This window comes from Catharus ustulatus, chromosome 22 (genome assembly GCF_009819885.2).
Source record: "Catharus ustulatus isolate bCatUst1 chromosome 22, bCatUst1.pri.v2, whole genome shotgun sequence".
NCBI lineage: Eukaryota > Metazoa > Chordata > Aves > Passeriformes > Turdidae > Catharus > Catharus ustulatus.
This window is the reverse complement of record NC_046242.1, coordinates 2,945,943-2,969,647: the sequence shown is the minus strand read 5'-3', so window position 1 is coordinate 2,969,647 and position 23,705 is coordinate 2,945,943. Positions and strand designations below refer to the sequence as shown.

General features: G+C 43.5%; 1 protein-coding gene across 1 annotated transcript; it reads left to right on the top strand.

Moving 5' to 3' along the window:
• The first annotated feature begins 395 nt into the window (after nucleotides 1-395).
• On the top strand, nucleotides 396-16,711 carry RAD51C (RAD51 paralog C). The gene is made up of 9 exons (XM_033078429.1): nucleotides 396-604; nucleotides 1,226-1,484; nucleotides 1,793-1,959; nucleotides 2,936-3,069; nucleotides 5,438-5,569; nucleotides 7,646-7,712; nucleotides 10,284-10,344; nucleotides 12,742-12,802; nucleotides 16,162-16,711. Exons 1-9 carry the CDS (start codon nucleotides 487-489, stop codon nucleotides 16,267-16,269), a joined length of 1,107 nt encoding a protein of 368 aa, XP_032934320.1. The 5' UTR covers nucleotides 396-486; the 3' UTR covers nucleotides 16,270-16,711.
• The last annotated feature ends 6,994 nt before the right edge of the window (nucleotides 16,712-23,705 follow it).

Genomic DNA, 23,705 nt, shown 5'->3' with positions numbered 1-23,705 from the left:
GGGGTGAAAAGCCTGCTGCCCTCCCTAACAGAGCCCTCTCGGACGGGACAGGTGACAACCGGCACATCACAGCACCTGTCCGGAGCAGCGGCCTCTCCGCGGGCACACAGGCGGGACACACCCAGCGGCATTCCCGGCTGGGGAATGACCTCTCCAGCCCTTTCCCAGAGCCCCTGGACACGCGCGGTCCCGCTCACCCGCCGCCACAACGGCCTCGACACGCGCGAACGGCCCCGAGGCGCGGGAACCGCCACGCGCGTGCGCAGCGGCCCCTCCCGCCCGCCCGGTTCCCGCCAGGGACGGGGCCGGGGCGGGGCCAGACCCTGAGGGGCGGGGCCGGGGGCGGGGCCTGGAACCATCGCCGCTCGCTGGACGCGTCCGGAGCGTGTCCGGAGCGTGTCCGGAGCGTGTCCGAGACGTGTCCGGAGCGTGTCCGGAGCATCTCGGGGCGACCCGAGGCTTTCCCGGTGCCGGTGCATCCCGGCCATGCAGCGGGAGCTGGGCACGCTGCCGCTGGCCCCCGCCCTGCGCGCCCGCCTCGCCGCCGCCGGATTCCAGACGGCGCAGGAGCTGCTGGACACCGGGCCCTGCGGCCTGAGCAAAGGTACCGGCGGCATTCGGCCCCGCGGGGCCTCGCCGGCATCTTCCGGCTCCTTCCCCCTGCTCCGTCCCGCCTCCGGGAAATGGGCTCAATGAATAATAAAAAAAACCCGATTCTGCTAAAAGATCGGCTGACACTGATGGATGTAAATGGGATGCAGGGAAATGAAAGTATTCTGTTGGGCTCATCCTTCCTGTTTCCCCCATGTGATTTAAACAAAATAAGGCTGTTTGAAGTTAGAAAATTGCCTTTTTCGAGGAGTGTGTAGTGATTGCTCCCTGTGAGGGTGGGCAGGCCCTGGTACAGGGTGCCTAGAGAAGCTGTGGCTGCCCCTGGATCCCTGGAAGTGTCCAGGGCCAGTCTCGATGAAGCTTTGAGCAACCTGGAATAGTGGAAAGTGTCCCTGCCCATGGCAGGGGTGGAACTGGGTGTTCTTTACATCCCCTTCCAGCCCAAAGCAGTCTGGCATTTTGAATATCAATAGTTTGCTATCTATGACAATAAATGTTTGAAAATCACATCATTAGTGACAGGTAGTCCTGAGAGGGTGAATATGGATCATGCTGCAGAATCAGTCACTGCTTATAAAATAAAGGTGGTGTTTTGTGGTTTTTGCTTCTCCAGAAATTGGAATCTCCAGGGAAGAGGCGCTGGAAGCGCTGCAGGTGGTGAGGCAGGAATGTGACGGCAATGCAGCAAGGCCAGCTGGGGGACCAGGTGCCACCAGGAAGTTCACAGCCCTGGAGCTTCTGGAAGAAGAGCAAACCCAGGGTTTCATCATCACCTTCTGCTCAGCACTGGACAACATCCTGGGAGGTGGGGTGCAGCTGACAAAAATCACCGAGATCTGCGGAGCACCCGGTGTTGGCAAAACGCAGCTGTGGTAATTCACTGTCCCCTGACTGTGTGCAGCCCAGATTCACTTTTTGTTTCTTCTTGTCCTGACTGCAATCTCTGATTCTTGTCCAGCATAATAAATATAATAATGGCTGTGCTGCTCCCTGTCCTGTGTGTTCCTCAGCAGGAATATCCGTCCGGGAGTGAGCTGGGACAGCAAAATGCAAATATTGATCTGTGTTTTTGTTTCAGCATGCAGCTGGGACAGCAAAATGCAAATACTGATCTGTATTTCTGTTTCAGCATGAAGCTGGGGCAGCAAAATGCAAATATTGATCTGTGTTTCTGTTTCAGCATGCAGCTGGCAGTGGATGTGCAGATCCCCGAGTGCTTTGGGGGCGTTGCTGGAGAAGCTGTGTTCATTGACACTGAAGGAAGTTTTATGGTGGACAGAGTGGTGGACATTGCAGCTGCCTGTGTGCAGCACTGCCACCTTATTGCTGAGGCTCAGCAAGAAGAGGGTACGTTGCTAAGTCAGTTCTTTGTGGAGGAGGAAAGGATGGAGTGAAACAAGTGTCTCGTGGGCTGCAGTGCTACTTTTGGAGTGTTTGCTGACAGCTTTTTATTTCCAGCTGTGTGTATCAAAGCCTGAACTAAATCTGTGCAGCAGACTGAGCTGGGCTACTTTGAAAAGAATTATTTTTCTACATGGTGATTTTGTGAACATTTTGATCTTGGGGATTTTAGGTGGTGTGTGGGGTTTTGGTGTTTCCCCTTTCTCTTTTCCTCTTTCCTTCCTTCTGATTTTTTAGCACATTAATGATGATATGTGCAGCACCTTATTGATCATATTTGCACCTGTTGAGCAAAACCGAGTGTTTTGTTTCAAAACACAAAGAAAAGAGAAACAGCAAAATTTTATGAGGCAATATTGCTGTTGAAGTCCCATAGAGTAAATAAAACCTTCAGCTCATCCATAAAGTCAATCCAGCAGCCAGGCTGCTTTAATAAGAGTTTTATTCTCTAAGTCATCAGTCTCTTGGGGATAAGGACACAACTTTTGTGTTACTCATGGAGAATTTATGCACCAAACTTGTGTTTGAACTGAGGTAAAAAGATGCTGTATTAAATGAGTTACTGCCTGTATATTAACCAAAGGATGATTAATAGTCCCTGATGTGCTCTGGTGGCGTTCTGGCTTGAAAATGATTTACTGGAGAAGTTCTTGCTACAGAAATAAATTTTTCATTGTTGGAGGCCTTGCTTGGAGGCTCTGGTGTGTCTGTGTGCAAATGCTGGGATAACATCTGCTCACCACCTTGCTGACTTTCAAGCCACATGGAAAATATGTTTCCACACTCCTTACCTTGCCTGTTCTGTTTCTGGGGCCTTTGCTGTTGCTGTGTGTGGAGGGCAGGGCTTGGTGGGATGATGAGAGTAACAATATGCTCCTACAGACTTCTGACTCATCTACTCATCTGTTTGTTTTGTTCTCAGATCATCAGAAAGCTTTGGAGACTTTCTCTCTGGAAAATATCCTCTCTCACATCTATTACTTCCGTTGTCGTGACTACACAGAGCTGCTGGCCCAGGTCTACCTCCTGCCAGAATTCCTGGCAGAGCATTCCAAGGTAAGGGCTGTTGCAGGCTGCTCAGGAGGTGTCACTCATCTTCATGCTGCTGAAGATTTTTTTGTCTGCTGTAGTAACAGGAGTAAACACCTTGGTACCTCTTCAGCTTGGCAGTAAAATATTGGCTGATAGCAGAGTACAAATGTAAAGCCTTCTGCTTGTTTGCCTTTTTGTTCCCATCCCAGTTACTCTCAAGAGTAATTTGCTTTTGCCATCCTCCTGAATTTCCACTCTGAGTTGAGGACACTGGGTCTGTGCTGCCACATGTTCCATTTTGGTGAGCACTGAGCTGTCAATTGGCACAGAACTGCTCCACACAAGAGCCTCAGAACCAGGAGGGGTGTGTGGTGACCATAAGGGTGCCGTCAGAAAGGCTTGGTGCCACTTTTTTTGCCCTAAAAGATCACTGAGGACCAGAAATATCCTGCACCATCCAAGTGACTCTTCTTCTTTTCAGTGCATCTTCTGTTGCTACAAGCAACCAGAGCCTGCAGCTTGACTCTTGGGTGGACTGCAGCCAGAAAGTTTCTTGGTAGCTAATGTCTTAGAGAAATGCTAGTGTAAGGCAGATTTTCACCACCTCCCCTCCAGATTTCTGGGCTCTGCACTGAAGATCACTCCCTGTCAGGGAATATGACTGTGCCTCTCTGTCAGAGCACAAATCACTGTTGGATTAGAATGCCTTATGCATATATTCCAAAATTTTTCATTTATGGGAGCTGTTGTGTTCTTGAAAACACAGATGGGAGCCTCCCTTTTGCTCAGTGTAGTCTGGTATTTCCCTTTCCCTGCCAGGTACTAAGGGTGCCCTGTTGTGGCTGCTCTTGTGGAAAGTCCATGGCTTCATTAGCACAGTTCCATTGGGCTGCAGCTCCCTGGAGCCGTCTGTGCTGATTCTGTGGGCTTGGTGTGCAGCCTGAAGTGCTGAAGGTTGCAGGAGAACCACAAGAGCTTCTGCTGATTCCTTGGACGGGCTAGATGTGACTTGACAGACTGCTCATTGCAGTCCAGCTCTCATTGAAATGAGTCTCATCCCTCTGGAGCTGAGTCTGGGACCACAGGAAGCCTCCAGATTTTAGGGTTTAGGGGAGAGAAAAAGTTGTATAAGTACAGAGATAGAAAAGATGTAGAGTTAGAGATCCAAATGTGCCATTTGGAAATAAGAATTAATTTGAGATCTTGTTAACAATATGACAAAAACTGTTAGAAGATATTAATATTGTAAAAACCCCAATTCTTTAAGGTCTGCTAGAGCCAAGCTGGCATGGACAAGGCAGGTGTTACTGAGCTCTCTTTACTCTTGAAATATTTTAAGTTTTCCTGTCTGCCATCTGGGAGAAATTTAACTCAATTGCATCCTACCTGGACATATTTGTGATAGCCAAGTTATATAACCATGTATACATTGCTGTCTACCATGAGTCATGTTTGTGCTGTTAAACTGATTGTTCTTAAAGAAATGATACATGAGGAAGATGTACAGACTCATGGAAAAGAATTTGTAGGAAGCAGGGAAGATGAGAATATGATGAATGTCTTCTTAATCCCAACTATTTAATCTTTTAATCTTCTTTTGCAAATTAAGGGTTTGGGTTTTTTTTCCAGTTGGAGGCCCAGGACCATTTCACAGTGATGTCTGTGTAGGCCTGTATGCTCCAGTCACAAAGAGACTTCCCAGTAATGAGTTAAATCAGTAATGCAGAAAATCAGGATTTTTGTGCTGTTTTGACTTTGTTATCTTGTGCAGCAATGCAAGAACTTGTAGACACCAAGGACTGAGTGACATCTGAACACTCAGGCACTGTGTGACCTTCCATCTCCCTCCTGTATTTCAGACTTGGGTCATCAAAACAGCCTCAACAGATGAAGTTAGAATAAATCAAAATCCCAGACTAATGTTTATCCAGTGTCTTGAGGGTGATGAGCCAGGAGCTGCAGCATGCTCTGACTTCAGCTAATGATTGCTACAAAAGAAATAATTCAGCAAAGCAAACATCTCGAGGCAAGCTAGATCCTCAGCTCCAGTGCAGTGTGCCTGGAATATCTTTAGGGATCTGTTAAACTCTGTGTTTCCAAGACAGATCACTGATAACAGCTGAGTTATCCCAACAGTGGCTCCAGAGAGCTTGAATTCTGATTTTGATTTGGATTTAATTTTTGAAGGAGAAGATGAATGAATTGCTGTTTGTGGAGAGTTGACTGAAGTACAGCTGTGCTGTTTAATGATGATTTTCTCCAGCTTTGCCAGTCATGATCACCTAAGGACAAAATAAAACATTCCAGTGCACTTAAAAACAGGTCTTGCTGGTTTTTGTCGTTTTTTTATAGGATGCTAATGGCAGATTTTTCTCTTTTCTCCTGCATTTAGGTCCGGCTGGTGGTGATTGATGGAATTGCCTTTCCCTTTCGCCATGACTTTGAGGATCTGTCCCTGCGCACGAGGCTGCTGAACGGGCTGGCACAGCAGCTCATCATCATAGCCAACGACCACAAGGCAGCTGTAAGTCCATAAATCCCAAAGGAAGCTGCTCTTTTTCACAAAGAATTAAGGAAATGTGAATTGCTCTTGCCTCTAACTAGCAAAATAAAACTGCTGTAATACCCTGTGCTTTCACTCTTGCTTGTTTAGTTGGTAAATATAGAGGGATCACAAAACCAAAACACCTGAAAGGTGGGAAAGTCCTAGTCATGCCAAAATAAGTACACTTTACATCAACAGCATCCTGTGGATCTCAATGAAGTGGTAGCATGGCATTTCTAATGCTGTTTGCCATCATCTCCAAAGATTTGGTTGGACAAGGAATGCTCCTCTGGTGATTTTACCTACAAAAATACCTCAGAGCATTCAGCAGTTCCAGCACAACTTTCCACTAAACTGTGGGTTTAGAATTCTTAAGGAAGAAAACCACTTTATCTGCTGGATTGGCCTTGTCTTCTGGCATCCATGGAAACTCAGAGCCTCCTTCCTGGGCATTGTTCCTACATCACTGGCGGTCTGGAGGCAGCAGAGCCGCAGCCAGCAGATGGCACTGGAAGCTGCAGCTGTTCCAGAAGTTGTTTTGGAAGTCTCTGGCAGCTCACAGAAGCATTGTTCAGGAATTGGAGCTTCCCCAGCTCTCAAAATGGTGCTTGTGCCCCTAACAGTGTCCAGGTGACTTGTGACCTTGTCACCCACAGCTCTCTGGTGCAATTGGCTTTTGTTCCAAGCTGTTAAAAATACAACTCTTGTGCTTCCTCTGGGAGCTGTAGGAAGGGAAGAGCCCAGCATTGGCAGTGTCCTGACATGAGCTCTGGAGCTCCTTGCTGCTGCTCTGGGCACCAGGGAGATGATGTTCCAGGATCTGCACAACCTCAGTTTTCCTGAGTGCTTTTCCCCACAGCTTGGTACCTGGTCACCTTGAACAGCAGCTGCTGTCATTGGACAGTGTTTTTCTTTGGTCAAGGATAAAAGATAGAAATAATTTCTTCTGTTTAGTATAAAGGTGCTAAAGAAACTCTTGCTGAAGGAGTCAGAGCTTCAGGAATGGTTTTGCTTGGATTGGCCCTCTTGTTAGTGGTGTCTGAGTTAGGTGCATGAGCTGGGAGCAGGCTAAATCCAGCCTGCATGCCAAAGATTGCTTCTCAGGCAGCTCTGGATGCTCTAATATGGAAGGAAAGTCAGATGCTAAAGCTGGACTCAGAGTGAGGATGCCCAGCCCTTCTCCAGCAGGGAGAAGAGGAGGCTATTTGGGGCTGTTACCAGGCACTTGTGATGAGTTCCTTCTCTAAAATGTGCAATATCTGTGCTGGGCTCTGGGCTGTGTGAATGTTTTAGGGTGTGCTCAGTGGAGCTGTTTGCTCTCACACACTTTTCTGAATTGCTTCTGCAAGAATCCACTGAGCATGTCAAGCAATGGAGCTCTCTAGGGTCTTAGATGGGTACAATTTTTCATTTTTAATGAACTTTGTCATTAATATTCCTGGCTCTTTTCTGTCTCACCCACCCCCACTTCTACCAGGGACCTAACCTAGACTGTCTGTGAGCCTCCCACAAGTGATTGGGGCTGTGAAAACACTCCCCCACTCTGTCTGTTCACTTCCATTCTGCTTTGTGTTGTACCAACTTGTGCATTTTTAGACTGCAAGGCACAGAAATTCACTGAATCACCAGGACAATGCACGTTGTGAGCAGCAGCACCAAGTTCATTTACACCAGGGACTGAGAGCTGGCTCCTCATGGAGGGGCAGTGCAAGTCCCCTGCAGCTCAACACAGATCCAAACAGCATTTAGGACAAATGTTGTGGGGTAAAGAGGTTGTGTGGAGCTTGCTCCCTTGGGGAAGGGGAAATTGAGATTTCTTCTGAGTCTTGAATGAAAGAAATCTCCCTTTCAAACCAAAAATACATTTTGCAGGATTCTCTTAATTAGTTTTGAGAAGATGAGGCACCTTTACAGTTTCCCATCACAGTTGCCAAGAGTTTTGCCTGAGTAACTGCTTCAGCAGTAAAAGCTTTTTTGAAAATTCCCTCTCTTCCCTCCCAGCAGCAAACTGATTTCCAGATTTTCTTATTCCTTTGTTTCTGTTTCCTCTTTCAGGTGGTTCTGACAAACCAAATGACAACAAGGATTGGACAAAGCCAGTCCACACTGGTACCTGCTTTAGGTGAGTGTTCAGCTTTGAGATGAAAATTGATAAATGAGTTCCTTTCTTTTGGCTTTATGTACAAAGAAAAATCATCCCAAAAAATGTACCTTGGAGCAGGGATGTGGTGAGGAGAAGGTTAAATCACTCCAAAAAACCCCCAGCTTAATGGCTGCATACCCCAAACTAAGCTGCAATTTCCTAAATTCCCAGAGAACCATTCACTGCCTCTCCCAAGCAGTTTAAATTGTTTATTTTCCCATTACCCTTGAACATATCCCATTAATTATTTGCACAAGGCATTTCATATTTGCTGTATCACTGGAATTTTCTGCAGTTATGATTTAGAGGGAAGTTGTGTGTGGGATCCTCAGGCACAGCCTGCCCTGAGCCAGGTTAAAGATTTTTTTTTCCAGGCTGCTCAATTTTGCCCTGTAATGAGCAGATACCTCATCCATGCCTTTCTGCTGCAGTCACAGGGGAAAATAAAACAGTTCTCAAGTGGAGTTTTCTACAAATTAAGGAAAGGTTCAGCATTTAAATCTTATTTCAGGCTGTAGCTTTGCATTATTTTATGATTCACTTAAAGGGCACAAATTCTTCAGTTGCTGAGAGCTAAGTCATGATTGCCTTGCTCTGGAGAGGAGAGAGAAGGGGACAGCACAAAGGCAAAGATGTTCTCAGAGCCTGCTCAGGCACCAAACCATTTGGCAGAGATGTTGGGTAAAATGAACAAACCCAGCCCATCTCCTGCAGGAATGTGAAGAAGGTGGAATTTGGAGCTGTGCAGGCAGAGCCAGCTGCCAGGACCTGACCCTTTTTGTCAGTTTTGCCTCTTGCTCTCTGATGGATTCTTTTTGGCAGCCTTTCTGCCTCCAAACTCAATTAAAGCTAATAGAGTCTGTCTTTTTTCACTGGCCAGCATTGTTTGGGAGCTGTTGTGTTTATTGAGTCATGGGGACAGTAAAGAATGTGAAGACATTCAGGGGAGGTTATAATTCTCAGATATCCTGCCTTGCCTCGTGCATATTTTCTTTCACAAACAATTAATTTGACATGACCTCCTGTGGAGCTGCCTGTGTGACCACAGTATTGTTAAACTGAGCAGTGTGAACTCTTCCAAAAATGCAACTTGGTACCAGTTGAGAGAATATTTAACCAAGTGGTTTTGATGCCCTGCTCTGAAGAAATGGTGTTTTAAAAGTCTCATCATAAAGGTTAGAGAACCTCTCACTCCTCCATGGTTTGGTGTAGCCAAAGGAGCTGTTGAGGAAAGGGTCAGCAGCAAACCCCAAGTAAAATCACCAAATTGGGCTTTTCCCCCCATTGATTGGTAAGCCTAAGAAAAAGCTTTTTCATTAAAGCATTAATCTCTAAACTCTTATTCAGCTCCTGAGCAGAAGGGAAGATCTTAATTATAAGAAAAAAAAAAGAAAAAAGCACAGATGCTGCAAGGTATTAAGTCAGGAGCTTTATGAAGAGGAGAGCTTTCTTTCCCACTACTGATAGCTAAGCTGGGTGTTCCTAGACATTTCTACTAAATATATTTAGAAAGGAGGTCAAATATTAATCTACAAGCAGTTGAGCTCAGAAATATCTTGTTTCACAGTAGCATTTTTCACTCATATTCAGTGCAGATGGAAATGTGCTGGTGTGGAATTTGTAGCCATTGTAAAATGTGTTTTGATCTCTGCCTCAGAGCCATTTCTGAGAGCCAAAATCTTTAATCTCAACTCAGATATAGTGGAGCAAGGCCTGGCAGGATGCCCAGAGGGTCTAGGTCTTCATTACAGTGGGATCTTTTTTTTTTTTTCTCTTCTCTGTGCTCTAATAAATAGCAGAGCTCAGTGAGCACGAGGGGCTGGGGGTGTGGGGGAGACCAGGAAAGAGCAGGTGGACAGGGGAGACTTGGCTGGTTTAAAATACCATCCATCTTTGGACTGCTGGCAGGGATCAACAGAGGAAAAAGCACCCAATAAAGATGTCTGTGCATTGACTTGTGGTCAGGTGTGAGCTGAAACAATGGGACTGAGCCCCTGGAGCAGGAGAAAAATCCAAACTTCCTTTTTTCCACCTGCTCCTTGCTTTTGGTTGTGTTATTTTGCATTTTGCTGTCAGAAGCAGAAGACTGCTTCAGGGGCCCTTAATACTTTAATAATCATTGACTTCTCCCAAGGCTGGTATCCCAAAGGGACTGATGTTTGCTCATAATTATGCCTGAGAGACGGAATATCGCACTTCTGAAGTAGGATTTAGACCTCCTCACCAGACTCCTTCAGTAGTAATTAGACAAATCTCTTCTTCAAGCTGCCTCTGTTTTCAAGACTTGTCTAGTACCTGTCCTTTTTTAGGCAGCCATACAATTTTTCTACAAATATGGAAGTACCAAGATTTCTGTAAAACATGCAGATTACAGAGGTTACTCCTTGTCTTGGTGTATTTGTTGTGAGATCCTTGCAAGCATGAAAAAGATGTGATGCATCACAGCAAGAAAGGATTATTATTTTTTTTTAATCATTAAGATTAATTTCATTTCAGCTTGCTGATGGTGGTAGTGTAGGAGATAATGATCTGTCATTTTGTGTTCCTCAGGAGAAAGCTGGGGCCACGCTGCCACCGTCCGTTTAATCCTGCACTGGGACAACAGTCAGAGGTGAGGGAAAATGGGAGGAAAATCCCAATCAATCCAAGTGTGACACTGGAGAATCCTCCAAACTGGCCATGGGGGCCAAGCAGGGTTTGAATTTGGCTCCTGGCCTTGCTCTGCCACATCCCGGGCTCCCAAGACTCAGGAATTTTCTGGTTCGTGCCGGGACAGTGTGGGCTGAGCTGTCAGGCTCCTCCTCCCCGCCCTGCTGGGATCTTCCTGACAAGATGCCATGGTTTAGAAGAGTAACATCCTAATGGTGCTTATTCAGACACAAGGATTTAGGATCTGGTGGCTGAGTAGAAAATTTCTTGTACTATCTGCATTTTTTTAAATGTGATTTTTTGCCATAGACTCAGTGCAAATATTGAGCTGGTGGGTTACAAGGTGATTTTTATGCCCCACTCTGAAGAGGTGCAATTTCAACAGCCTCATTATAAAGAACCTCCCAGTCCTCCATGGTTGGTTGCACTATAATTTCTATGAGAAATTTTTTTTTTCTTCAATGTTTTCATGCCCAGTGAGTCCAAAGCCAGAGATGCCAAAGGCTTTAAAGCCACCTAGGCAGTGATGCTCAGGACAGGCTGCTGCCCCTGAGCTTCAGGGCTTGAACCTTCTAAAAACTGTGAAATTCTGTTTGTTGCAATGAGATCTTCTCTGTTTCCTGGTTCTTTTCTCCCCTCTTTATATCACAAGGTCATTTCTCTTTCCTGCTCAGTTAAATGTGTCCTGTATATAATGTCACCATGCAGCACCTTGAGATTAAAGAGTCATGCTGTAATTCCCTAATCTTGTGCAAACAGTGAGCAAAAATGCTGCTGGAATGTTGTTGTGCAGAGCTTTGCTTGTTGAATTTGAAGGAAAAATGCAGTGATGCTTTCTTGGGGAGTTTTGTTTTTAAATTCTAAGTTTGAAGGCAATGCAGGATGATTACAGCAGGCTGTTTAATTTGGAATTAAATTAACATCACTGATTAGTTAACAGTCTTTTTAGGACAAGTTGCATCAACATAATGATTACAGAGTGAACAAAAGTTAATTTTATATATGAAAAGAACTTTTTTTTTCTTCTGCAACAGAGCTGGGAAGGCTGCAGATAGAAGTTCCAGAAAACAAGCCAAGGAGAGACTAAACCTGGCTTATTTACTGATGTAAATCTGCAGCTAACATGGAGTGGGGCCTGCAGAAACAGCAATTCTGGACACAGCTGTAAAAGCAGAAATAACTCAATGCTGTCTGTTCTCTGCACAGGCTGCCTATTTGTTTTTATATCAGGTTCTTGAGGCACAAAGATTGCTTGAGGATCCATTTGCCTTTTTTAAAATATTTTTTTAAATGTGCTTTGGCCAACTTGTCCCCTCCTTTCTCTCTACTGCTGAAAATGTCAGAGCTTAATTCTAAGGGTTGTCTCTGCTGGGAGGAAAGATCCTGTTGAGTCAGAGGCTCCAGCTGAGCTCTTGTGAAAGCCTGGCTTCTGCAGCTCCAGATTTGGGCAATTTTGTCAAGTATAACCCAGCATTTGAGTGTTCTGAGGAATTCCCTGTGTAGCTAACATGAAGTGGCAGCATTCCTCAGGCTGTAATTACGTGCTCTCTAATAGAATGGCACCTCAGGGAGGAAAAAACCCCCCAAAAATAATTAACAGGATTTTTGGCAGGGTGTCTTGCTGCAGAGAGTAGAACACTTTCTAGATTGGCTTATGTAAGTGTGAGTTTTGGGGAGGTGGGCATGGTGCAGCCCTGACAAGGGTTGAAAACCCCTTTCCTTTTGAGCTGCTTAGCAATTTTCTCTCTCCATTATGCAGGCATTTACTGTAGAACACAAATCAAGGTGTATTTCACAGAATCTAAATGCAGCAAATCAGGGAAGTGTCAGAGGAGAAGTAAAAGGGAAACTATTTTCTCAAGGTTGTGCTGTGTGTCAGTGGCAAGGGCAGGCTTGGAAATAGAACATCAGCCTCTGGGTTATATTGACAGGCTTGTGAAATCTCTGGGAAGAGCTTCCCTAGAAGTTCTGGAATTCTTGAAGGTCTCTCCCAGCTTTGAGAGGTCAAAGAACCAGTGATTAATGGAGTAGGGAAGAGTTGTGCTCAAAACCTTTTTTGTTTGCATTTTAAGAAAGTGACATTTGGATTAATTCATGCTGAATATTGTTCCAAAAATGTCATCAAATACTGTGATGAAACAAGGCTAATTAATCATTCACTCTTTTTAGTAGGTCTAGATTGTGTTTGAGCTGACAGGTCATGTAAGGATGGGAATCCACAGTTTGAATGACCTATATGAAAATACATCCCTAAGAATTCCACTGGAACTGTAGGAAAACTTGGCTCTGCTCACTGGGCTCTTTGGAATTGTTATTACTGTGTTAATTAATCATCATTACCTGGGGTTTGTTTTACCAGGTTGGCCACGTTGTACAAATCACCGAGTCAGAAGGAATCCACCATAGCCTATCACATCACAGTGAGTGTTCCTCTGGCCATGGAGAGTCACAGGCTGGAGCTGCAAAGGGATTTTTAAACAAATCTGAGAATGGGCTTTGCTTTCTTGGTGTTGCTTTTCAGCTGCAGTAATACTGGGGTATCTCCAGGCTTAGGGGTAATTTGCTCTTTTTTTTTCTAGAAAAGTGACCCAGCATTTTTTCTACTCAAAGTTAAAATACTTTTTGAATACTTTTTAAAATACTTTCCAGATCAAACTTTCAGGCAGCCTGACCCCATCTGTCCTGCTGCTGGTGCTGCTTATTTTATCTGCCCCTGATGTTAACTTTTGCCCTAAGTGCAGTTACCAAGAGCAATCTGAGCCTTCATTTTGGGAGACCTGAAATCTTTTCTCCCTGGTCAGGTAGGGTGTGGTTTTTTCATCTGTTCCAGCTGAGTTCATCTTTTTAGGATGAGGATGACTAGAACTAAACCTGGTTCCAGAGGTATTTCCCCCTCTGCTTTATGTGTGGTATAACCCACCTTGTGTTTATCCTGACCCTACTCCCAGCCAATATACACAGATTTTTCTCTTCTGTTTCTATCACAGAAGGAGATTCCAGTTTGTGTCTGGAGTCCTTATTCATCCCCAGTTAAATCTGTGATTATTTCCTATTGTGGAGTGCTGAGATACATGTTAATGAGCAGAGATGCTGTCTAAGCTGTGTTCAGGTTTAAAAAGACAGCACCACTCAACTCTTAGATCCTCAAATGTCAGATCCATAGGTACAATTCCATGACTGTTTGCTGCATGTCCTCATGGAAACACGTTGCTATAGCATTTTCTGCAGATTTTAATGCTGCCATCAGATGAGATCCTCAGCCTTTCAAACAGAAATCAGATTTGGTTTTTTCCCCCCACTCCTGAATGTATTCACCTGGACAGAAGAAATATTGCAAATAATTACTTATATAAAGGCTGGAAGGGGAAGTGGGATTACATCCTAAAGTTGTTTGGATCATGTGATGTGAGTCCTTTTTTCTCCAGCTGATAAACAGATGGATTTTATCTCAGACAGTTTAATTCCCTTTTTCTTTCAGGTTAATAAGCACCATAAAACAGCTATGCTCTCTTCTCTGTGAATGCACACTATCTTGAAATAGAGTTGAGAGTGAATTGTAATTGAAGATTGGTTAAAATTTAAGATTATCCCTATGATTTTTTCCTTAATCCTAATTAATTGCTTCAGGAGATAATTTCTTTTAGTAAAAAATGTATTATTCCCATTTCTGTCACAAAATTCAGGTCTGATAACAGTCTGCTGTTATCATTTTTCATTCCACAGTTAAGCTGAAAGATGTCAATACATGTCCAGTGTTTCCAAGTCAGATTTGTGTATAACCAGCATACAAAAAAAAAAAGATATTACAAAAAAAAGGTTCCTTAGGACTCAGAAATGTGCAAATGAGGTGCATTGGTACCGTTGGCAAAGTGGCTGAAATGTGTAAATTCATGAGTGAGCTCTGGGTTTTTTTCTCCCTGTCCTTCCCAGCAGTCTGGAGTCAGCCACCATTCTGAGGGGGCTGTGGAACTCTTCTCCCATGAAATCCTTTCTTCCACAGCCTGATAAGGATTCATTCTTAAATGCAGAGTAGAGAAATGGAAATGGATTTATGCACAAGGGAGTCAGTAGCTCGGCTGATTCACCTGAATTTCCCAGGAATGTGACCTGATTATTTCATAGTGAAAGACAGAGACACAGGATCCAAATTCTGGGTGGGAATTTTGTTTCCCTGAGCTGTGGAGGGTCTGCCAGGCCAGCAATGCTCAGGTAATAAACACATCCACCCTTGCCAGTCTTGCTGCAGAGGGTGTAAATCCAGAGGACATTAAGGAACAATTCAAAATGACAGAAGGCTGAGCTTTGTCCTTGGTTCCAGCAGCCACATCCTCACCATCTGAAATCCACTACCAAACCTCACAAATACACACAAAATTCTTGTATTTTCAAGGTGCCTGCCTGTGCCAAGTGCAAAACATCCATCCTGGGCAGCCTGCTTTATGTTCTGGCCCTTATAACCCTTGGAATGCTTTCACTGGGAGTCAGCACTCTGGATTAAGTGGATACTTGGCTTCAGATCCACCTTTGTGCCTCAGGGAAATGGCAGAGATTAGATGCAGTGAAACATTAAACTTGAAGATTCCCCATTATGCTCTTTAGAATAACACTTGAGTTGCTTATAAATAGCAGAGGGGTTGCACAGATCCTGCCCTTGTAGCACCTCTTGCTGTTTGTTCCTTTAAAAAGCCTGGGTTGGGTGAGGTGAGGCATTCAGAAATAGAAATACAGGAATGGGAGACTTAAACAAGACATTTTGCTGGGGTTTGGGATTGATCTTGGTGTGGGACACACTGGAATTTGGGGAGAGTCACATCTGATGGTAATTCTGCTTTCCTCACACTGCACCAACCCAAAATGTCAGCATTCCTGAAATGCTCTCATCCCCACGTTGTCTCTACCTGAGCATTTTGGATCAGCAAAGCAATTTTGTGTTCTGATTAATGCCTTTTCCTCACTAAGTCTGCACTGAGAGCCTTCAGTGAGCTGTCACAGAGCTCTCTGCACAGCATTTGTCTGGAGATGGGAATTCAGAGTTCACACAACATCTCATCATCTCCATCTGCATCCATGACGTGTAACTAACTGACTTCGAGATCTTTCATATTTTAAAATGTTTAAAAATTAAACTGTGAGCTACAGTAACAGAAAATGTGAGTGGTGCTAGGCCAGATAGATCACTTCAAGCACTCTCCTGAGCAGCAGCCTGTAGTTTTCATTTCTACATTTAGTTTTTGGCAGTCAAAGGTTTTCATCCCATTGTGTCCCATAAATTACTATGCTGGAACAGTCTTTGCAGTCTAGAGACAGATTCAGCTCTGCTGTTCTCTTACAATGTCTCATTGATGTTTTCAGTTCATTAAGTAGGTACATGGAACAAAAATATCCTAGGTTGTAGAAATTCACAGTTTTGTTTCTGAAAATGACTGAGGCAATTAATCCAGTCATCTCCTTGCTTCTGTGGGAGCTGATGGATTTGTCTTTTGATTTATTTAAATAGGCAACATAAGTTAATTTACAGAGAAGCAGTTTTTCATAGCCATAGGGGTGATAAACAGTAAAATGAAAGTGATAGCCTGGTTGGTGAAAATAAACTATCTTTAAAAAACAAAATGAGCAGACATTAGTTTGCACATGTGTTGCAAAGTTTGCAGTGCTGAGCTTAACCTGGTCTATAAACATTCTGTGGCTGCTCATCCCTCATTCTGATCTTCTGGGAGCTGCTTACTCATACTTTCTATCCCTCCAAGCCTTAGCACATGATTTTCCTTCCATCTCCCAGTGCCATGGCTTCCGAGATGTGCAGCCTGCAGCTGTCACTGACAGCCCAGAGGGGACTGAGGGCAACCCCCGCAAACGGCCACGGACAGAGGAGGGGAAGCAGCAGTGATCCCAAAGTGCAGTGCTGAAACCTGAGAGCAATGGCAAAACCTGCAGGAGAGCAATGGCAAAACCTGAGAGCAATGGCAAAACCTGAGAGCAATGGCAAAACCTGAGAGCAATGGTAAAACGTGCAGGAGACCGATGGCAAAACCTGAGAGCAATGGCAAAACCTGAGAGCAATGGTAAAACCTGAGAGCAATGGCAAAACCTGAGAGCAATGGCAAAACCTGAGAGCAATGGCAAAACCTGGGAGCAATGGCAAAACCTGCAGGAGAGCAGGGCCAGAGTGAACCTGCAGCCAAAGGCAGCCTGGGACTCTCTCAACTTCAGTTCCTGCTCAGGACTTTGTTTTAATGTTGAGACTGCAATGTGCAAATTTCTGTGGCACAAAATTCCTTTTGTGTGTAGCATAATTGTACTTTTATAATAAAAATCTATGTTTTCTATAATAGGTGTCTTTGGTTTTGGGATTGGGGCTTTTTTTTTTGTTTTTTTGGAGGGTGGGGGCTACAACTCCATCTTTTCACACTGGGTAAAAAGACAATGAAATGAGAGCCTGTAGCACAGCACATTTAATGACAGGCATGTGGATCAGTCATCTGGCTTTGTGTGTACCTGAATTTTAAGGAGGTTGGATGCAGCACTGTGCTCAGAGCAGGACAGGCAGGGGATGCTGGAAGGGAAATGCAGCTTTCAGTGCTCCACCAGAGTGGGGCTTTAGCCCTCACCTGCTGCAAAGTCCTTGGGCAAGGACAGCCACAGCTCTGCTTTGAACTTCTCATTTATCCTGTAGTGGCAGCCACAGAGATGAAAGGCAGGACCTGAAGGACAAAGGATTGAATCCAGCACGATCATTTCATGTTCCTGGCTCAGTAAGTGGGAATATTTTACCGTGGCTCAGGCTTGAACCAAACTGCTGCACAGCCCTGACTTCCACCTTCTTCATTTCATTTCTTGCTGTAATCAAGATCTCTTTTGTTCCTGGCTGTAATAAAGAGGAAACCCAGGCTTAGGCACCAGCAGTATCAGCAGCTCCAAAGTCAAAACCCAGAGAATGAATGTACACTGAAAGCACAGCAGCTTTTTGTCCTCTTTTCATTAAGAGAAAACAAATAAAGGAGATTATTAGAGGAGAAGAAAGGTGCTGCACTGCAAAATAGTAATTACTTCAATTATGAGAAGTGTTTGTACACATGCACAGAGATGACCCCTTTTGGCAGAGCACTTGCTAACGTTAGAGCTGAGGAAACTCAGCCAGCAGCTAAATGGAGAATTCAAGTTGTGGGAGTCACTATCTTAAATTTTTTATTTAGTACACACTAAACTGACTTTGCCTTGAAACGAAATTCAGTGCTGAATCTGAGTCATAAAATCTCTCTATTCAAAAAAAGGCTGCCAAAAAAAAAAGGAAAAAAAAAAAGCAGTGGTTTTTGCATCATTATAGGATTTAGATAAAAATTACATAATAAAATATTAAAGGGAAAAGTATTGAGTTGCCATGCAGCAAACCGGGCTGTGTCAAAATTTCCAAACTGTGAGTCAGGGAGAAGCTCTGAAGCAAAGCAGCATGACATAGGGGAAGGGAGGCAGCGGGGTCTGTGACTCAGACAAACATTTCAATGCAGGAGACACAGGCAAACAAAAGGATCCTGGCGCATGTGATGTCAGCAAGCAAACGCTCCCGTTTGGGAATAAAGGCTTCCTACGTATTGCAGTGCAGGAGGAGGGGGGGAGCTGGCACCCGCCTCTTGCCGACGTAGCCACGAGGAAAACCATCCATTAGGAATGTTGGAGCAATATTTTCAGGAGCTCTCCTGGTTGCTGGTGATAGCTGCTATCTAAGGGGTTTGGTAATTATGGAAAAATCCATTTCTGTCGGTGCATTGTGCTGGGATTTAACACCCTCCACACGTCCTTCCGTGTGTGAGCAGAGTAACAGTGTGGCTCCCATATACTATTAATTTCAGCTGACTGGTGGTTTTAATTTTGTTTGTAGTAGAGTAGCATCCAGAAGCCCCAGCTGAGATGCTGATCCTGTTATAACAAGATAGATGGTCTTGGCTGAGTAAATGTTAGAGCTTCCAGTGTTATGGGCATCGTTATTCAAATAAAAAAGATGCACAGTTACTGGTTAACAGTGGGAGTTACAAAATGTCCAGAGGAAATATTGGAGGCTCTCTGTGCTGACATTTTTTAATCTTTCTCTCTTTTTTGCCTATTGAAGCTATTATAAAAATCAGCTCTGCAGACCAGATCTGAGAGAAGGATCTGTTGGCGGAGACAAAATTAGATTAAATGAGCCAGATTTCGTTCTCATCTGCTGGAGACAAGGAAGCTGTTCCAGGCTCAGAATTGCAGAGAAAGAAAAAAATTGACCATTGCCTCACCAGTAAATCTTCCATGGCAAGTTGATTTTTCCCCATATGTGCCTGGAATTCTCATGCATGTCTCAGCATCAGCGAGGGGCAGAAGAGAATTTTATTACTGCACAAAAAGCGAGATTCTAAGTAGCCAACCTCATGGCACTGCATCAAAAAGAAAATGGGTTGTTTGATTTGCTGCTTAAGTCCCAGTTTGCTGAAAGCCAAGGGCTTTAACTGTCATGCTGAGTTTGAAATTATTCCATTTTGTGGGGATGACATTTACCTGTGGTGGAGGAACTTATTCTGTCACCACAAGGAGAATCCAGATCCCACCACAGGCCTTGGCAACAGGCAAACACTGCGGTCACAGGAGGATTCTCAAGGCCTGAGCCCTGCTTTGAAACCCTTCAGTTTGGACAGGGAAAATAACAATTTATTTGTTCCTCATTTGATGTGTTCTGCACCTTTTCCATTACTGAGGAACCTGCAAGCCTCTAAGTAAAGTAAATTAGAGAAAGCATGGAGAAGAAATAACTTCACTGGAGGTACAAAGGTGTAGCAAGGTTCAGGGTAGGAAATCAGTCTCCTGTTGAAGTCAGTCACAAAGTGATTGATTTGTGTGGAAAGGAGATTTGGCCACTAACCTGAGTGCTGAATACAGAGCTGAGAAAAGTGCATTTGAAGTATAACAACCATTTTCCTGTTCAGTTTCAGTTCCTGTTCCTTTAGTTATTGTACAGGGGGACTAAATTTAGGATCAGATTTATTCTCAGGTATTTCATACATTAACAACAAAGGTGAAATCCTTGCTGCCTGCGTTTTGAACTCCACCCTTGTCCTGAACAAAAGAAGAAAGTTGGAAGGGTTCTCCAAAGAGACTGTCTATCCTGACCATGTTCAGGATAATAATTCTTCAGAAAGGCACATTAAATGTGTTGTGCTGTTTAATTCTATATGAAATACATGTGGTAAGTTTAGAAGTATGGTTTGATGTTTCCTTGTCCTTGAGAGGAATGGAATAAACAGAGCGCTGCCATGGCAGTCACACAAATCCTACAAAAGGAAATAACGATTTTAAAAGGATGAGAGCAGGGGGTCAGCCCCTGTTCCCAAAGCAGCAGGGCCGTGCTAAGAGCTCCGCAGGGAGCCTGGCTGCCGGGGAATGTGGCAATGTGGGAATGTGGGAATGTGGCGCTGGCACGGCCGGGAGCAGCCTGGCCAGCCCTGCTCCTCCTCCCCCGCAGCCCCTCGGCTCCAGGAACCGCTGCCAGCTGCTCCCTGCTCCGGGCTTCCCTCTGCTGTCCCCACGCTGGGCACTCGGTGCCTCGTGGCTCCTGGCCATGCGCTCATTTGGGATGATCAGGGTCAGGGAGCTGCCTTCCCTTGGCTCCAGCAGGATGCCTGCATTAATGTTCTCTCCTGAAGAATGAAATCACCGGGAACTGGCCCCTTTCCCAGTACTGAATTTCACCCACAAATGCACCCACTGTTAAACTGTCAGCTCCTGTCTTGCTTCCCACAAGCAAGAAATATTCCTACAATATCCACTATCTATCTATTAGAGGGCTTAAGCTCTACACACAGTTTGAACCCTATCTACTGAAATAATAAATGGCATTAAAACCAATAGTTCCATCATTACACAAGCAGTAAAAATGTTAGATTATGTGCCAAAAGAATGCATAGAAAAGTCTGTATTTTACTAAGTCATCCTTCAAGAATTATAGCTAATACAGCTCATTTTATTACAAGAATTACTTGCCATTGATTTAAAAGGAGCCAAAGAAGCATTGAGATATTAAAGAAAAAATAAATCACATTTTAGTTTCGAACAATGAGAAGGGAGAATGGTTAAAATATTTTACAACATATATAGGAAAGTAAAAAAGAAACTCTACAGACCTCAACAAATTGTTCTAACTGGGTCTGGATGTTTTTCTCAAAGGCCATGAATATGCTGTTTGAATACTTGCTCAGTTTCCATTATTCTGGAGGTTGAAATTTCTGACACATATCCCTCTAATACTCTTAATTTATTTAGTGTGAACTGCTGCAATTTTAGCAACACACTTACAACTACACTCACTTAGTAATTCTTTTTGTATCATATATGTTACTAAATTAAAATGGTTTGGGCTAAAGAACAAGTTGTCTCCTTAGCAAGAAAATGTCTATAAAGTGCAATGTGTCAATAAGAGATTGTAACACTTTTTTTTTTTTTTTTTACTAGATAAAGTTACTGCTTACTACACTGTGGATAGTAAATGTGTTACATCACATAAATCCATCTCTTTAAAAGCCATTCATTCATTCATTTGGGAAAAGAACACAAGTTTCTGTGACTAAATCACAGGGTTTGAGATTGTTGAAAGAAATTAGAATGAGCTGCATCAATGGGGTTTGAGTGGGACACTAATTCAAAGCACACCCTTTCCTGAACAGGGTATCAATGGAAGGCTGAACATGGAATTTTCCTTTGGGATGGGACTGGAAATTTCCATGACAGCTGCATGAAATCTCATGTTTTGCAATGGATGGGAATATCTCAGAATAATCTTTGACTATTAATCTGGGAAAGCTGACTTGACCTCAAAAACTTAAAAAAAAAATAGTAAGAGGAAGAAAAAGAGAGAATTACTTTCTTGACACCCCAAAGAAATCCTTGTTATGGTCAAGGAGGCAGTAAAACCGTGGTGACAGAAGTTACTTAGCTTTTTACAGCTGCAGTTGACCAGGCTGAACCTAAGAAAATGAACTGCAGTTTGATGGATGTTGACTCTGTCAACAAGAGTCTTCTTGCTGTGTTCCTTACAAGTTCTTGCTGTCTTTAGTCTTAAGCAACTGGAATTATTAAAGCTGAATATAGCTGCTAAAATTAATTCAGGTTTACTGCAAAAGCCCTACTTTTTAAAGAAAGAAGCCCTACTTTGAGGAGGCATTTACCTTTGGATTTTTGCCATTAAACTCATTTGTGTGGTATCAGATCATGTATCACAGGTATGTTAAGTATTGTCAAAGCATTCCTCATGACCCTGTCTTCTGTTTGTCAGGCCACAGGAGTCATTCCAAAGGTTACAAAGAATTTAAAAGCATTTCTTTTTGCCCTCCATACAATTCAGGTCACCTCCCCAAGGCCTCTTCAAACCCTGCTTATTTCTCAACAGCAAATGAGAAAGAGGAAGGCATCATTTTAAGGCTAAAATGAAACAGATTTCTTCTAAAACAATAAATGTAAAATGTTCTTTTTTAAAAACAAAAATCAACATGGTTAAGCTGAGAAGGATACAAACACCTGTGTTTCCTTCTCACATGAAGTGCAAGCCTTATTCTCCAGATGATTCCCAATGGTCTCAGGTTCAGAATGTTGTGAACTGTGAGTTTATCCCATCCCATAGGAACCATCCACCCAACCATAACCAGAGCACAGCCAGGCACTCTAAATTCAGCTCCCAGAGTTCCTGAACACTCCAAACATTTCCTAACAGCACCCAGCACACGCTCTGAGGGATCAGTGGGTGCTCAGAGCTTCCTTTCCTGGGCAGCACCCAGGAGCAGGGTGGCTCCTTCGGGGGGAATTGGCCACCCCAGTGTCCCCACAGAGAGCAGGGCCAGCAGGTTCCTCCTGCCTGCCTCAGCCACACCACCCACAGCCACCGTATGCTCCCTGTTCCAGCTTAATGGGAATGGATTCCCACCTTTCCCTCCCAGAAACAAATGTCAGCATGGCTTGGAGCCATCAGCTCTCGTTGTAATGTCACAGCAAAACAATCCTGGCTTGACCGGAGTGCCAAAAGTTGACAAAGTGTCCTGAGAGTGGAGTTCGACTCTATTTCATTTTAATTAGTGTCTTCTGCCACGAGACAAATGATGAAAAGCACATGGGGACTGCCAAGATGAATCAAGGACATCTGGTAACTTTAACATTTCAACATGAAACAGGGTAGGTATTACTCCCAATACTCTTCTGTGCTGTTTGAAACAACTAAAAATATAAAATGAACAAAAATTTTAGAAAAGGCTTTTTTTTTAATCTCTTCTAAGACAGTTTTAATTGCTGTTTGCCATAAAACATGAAGCTGATCTTGCATCTTGTTGAATCAGCAGTGACTTCTCTATGACATTGTAATAAGAGGAATTTTTGTAATTCAGATCATATTACGTTAAGATTATCTGGATTACAGTTTCTTAGAAACTCCAACTGCCTCTGGATTCTCAGTGAAAAACAACTGATCATGAAGTTCAAACTGCTTTGTGATACTTGCACTGATATACATCCTCCCGGGGCTTGTGACTCACTGATGATGCAGAACACACAAACATTAAAAAAAAATAAAAAACAAGATCCAGCAGTGACACCGTCAGCGGCAACTGGGAGCTCTCTGCTCAAAACAAACTGCAATGTTTCTTATTTTTCAATGTTTTTTACCCTTCAATATTTCTTATTTTTCAATGTTTCTTACCCTTCAATGTTTCTTATTTTTCAATATTTCTTACCCTACAATGTTTCTTATCCTTCAATGTTTCTTCAATATTTCTTATCCTTTGATGTTTCTTACCCTTCGACGTTCCTGCAAACCTACCTGGCGTTCCCTAAATAAATGAGTGTTAAATAGAAAATAAAGAAATGGCAAAAAGAAAAAATATTGCTTAGAAATAACCTTCCAGGACGAAGGATGTGATTTTCTGTCACTGTCGGCTGTGAAAGACTAAGCCTAAGTGTGACAATCACATTTTTAACTCTCAGGGCTTTTACATATTCACAAGATTGCAATATGATCAGTCAATGCAGTTGCCGGAAATATTCTAAAATTAGTTTGACTCTAAAATAATTCACCAAACAGAAGACAGATTTACAGGAGCACCTGACACGCAGAGGTAATTGCTACAATGCAGAGAACAACAGGTTTCAGCAAGATACTGTCCTTGTTACAATACATAAATATTTGAGGATCTTTTTTGCATATGAGGCTCGTGATTTGGCCATTTCTCAAGGTATATCTGGCGTTTAGGATGTCGTTCCCTCCCATGTGTACAAGCTATTTTAAATGTGTGGCAATTATACCTGTTCGTTATTGGTATT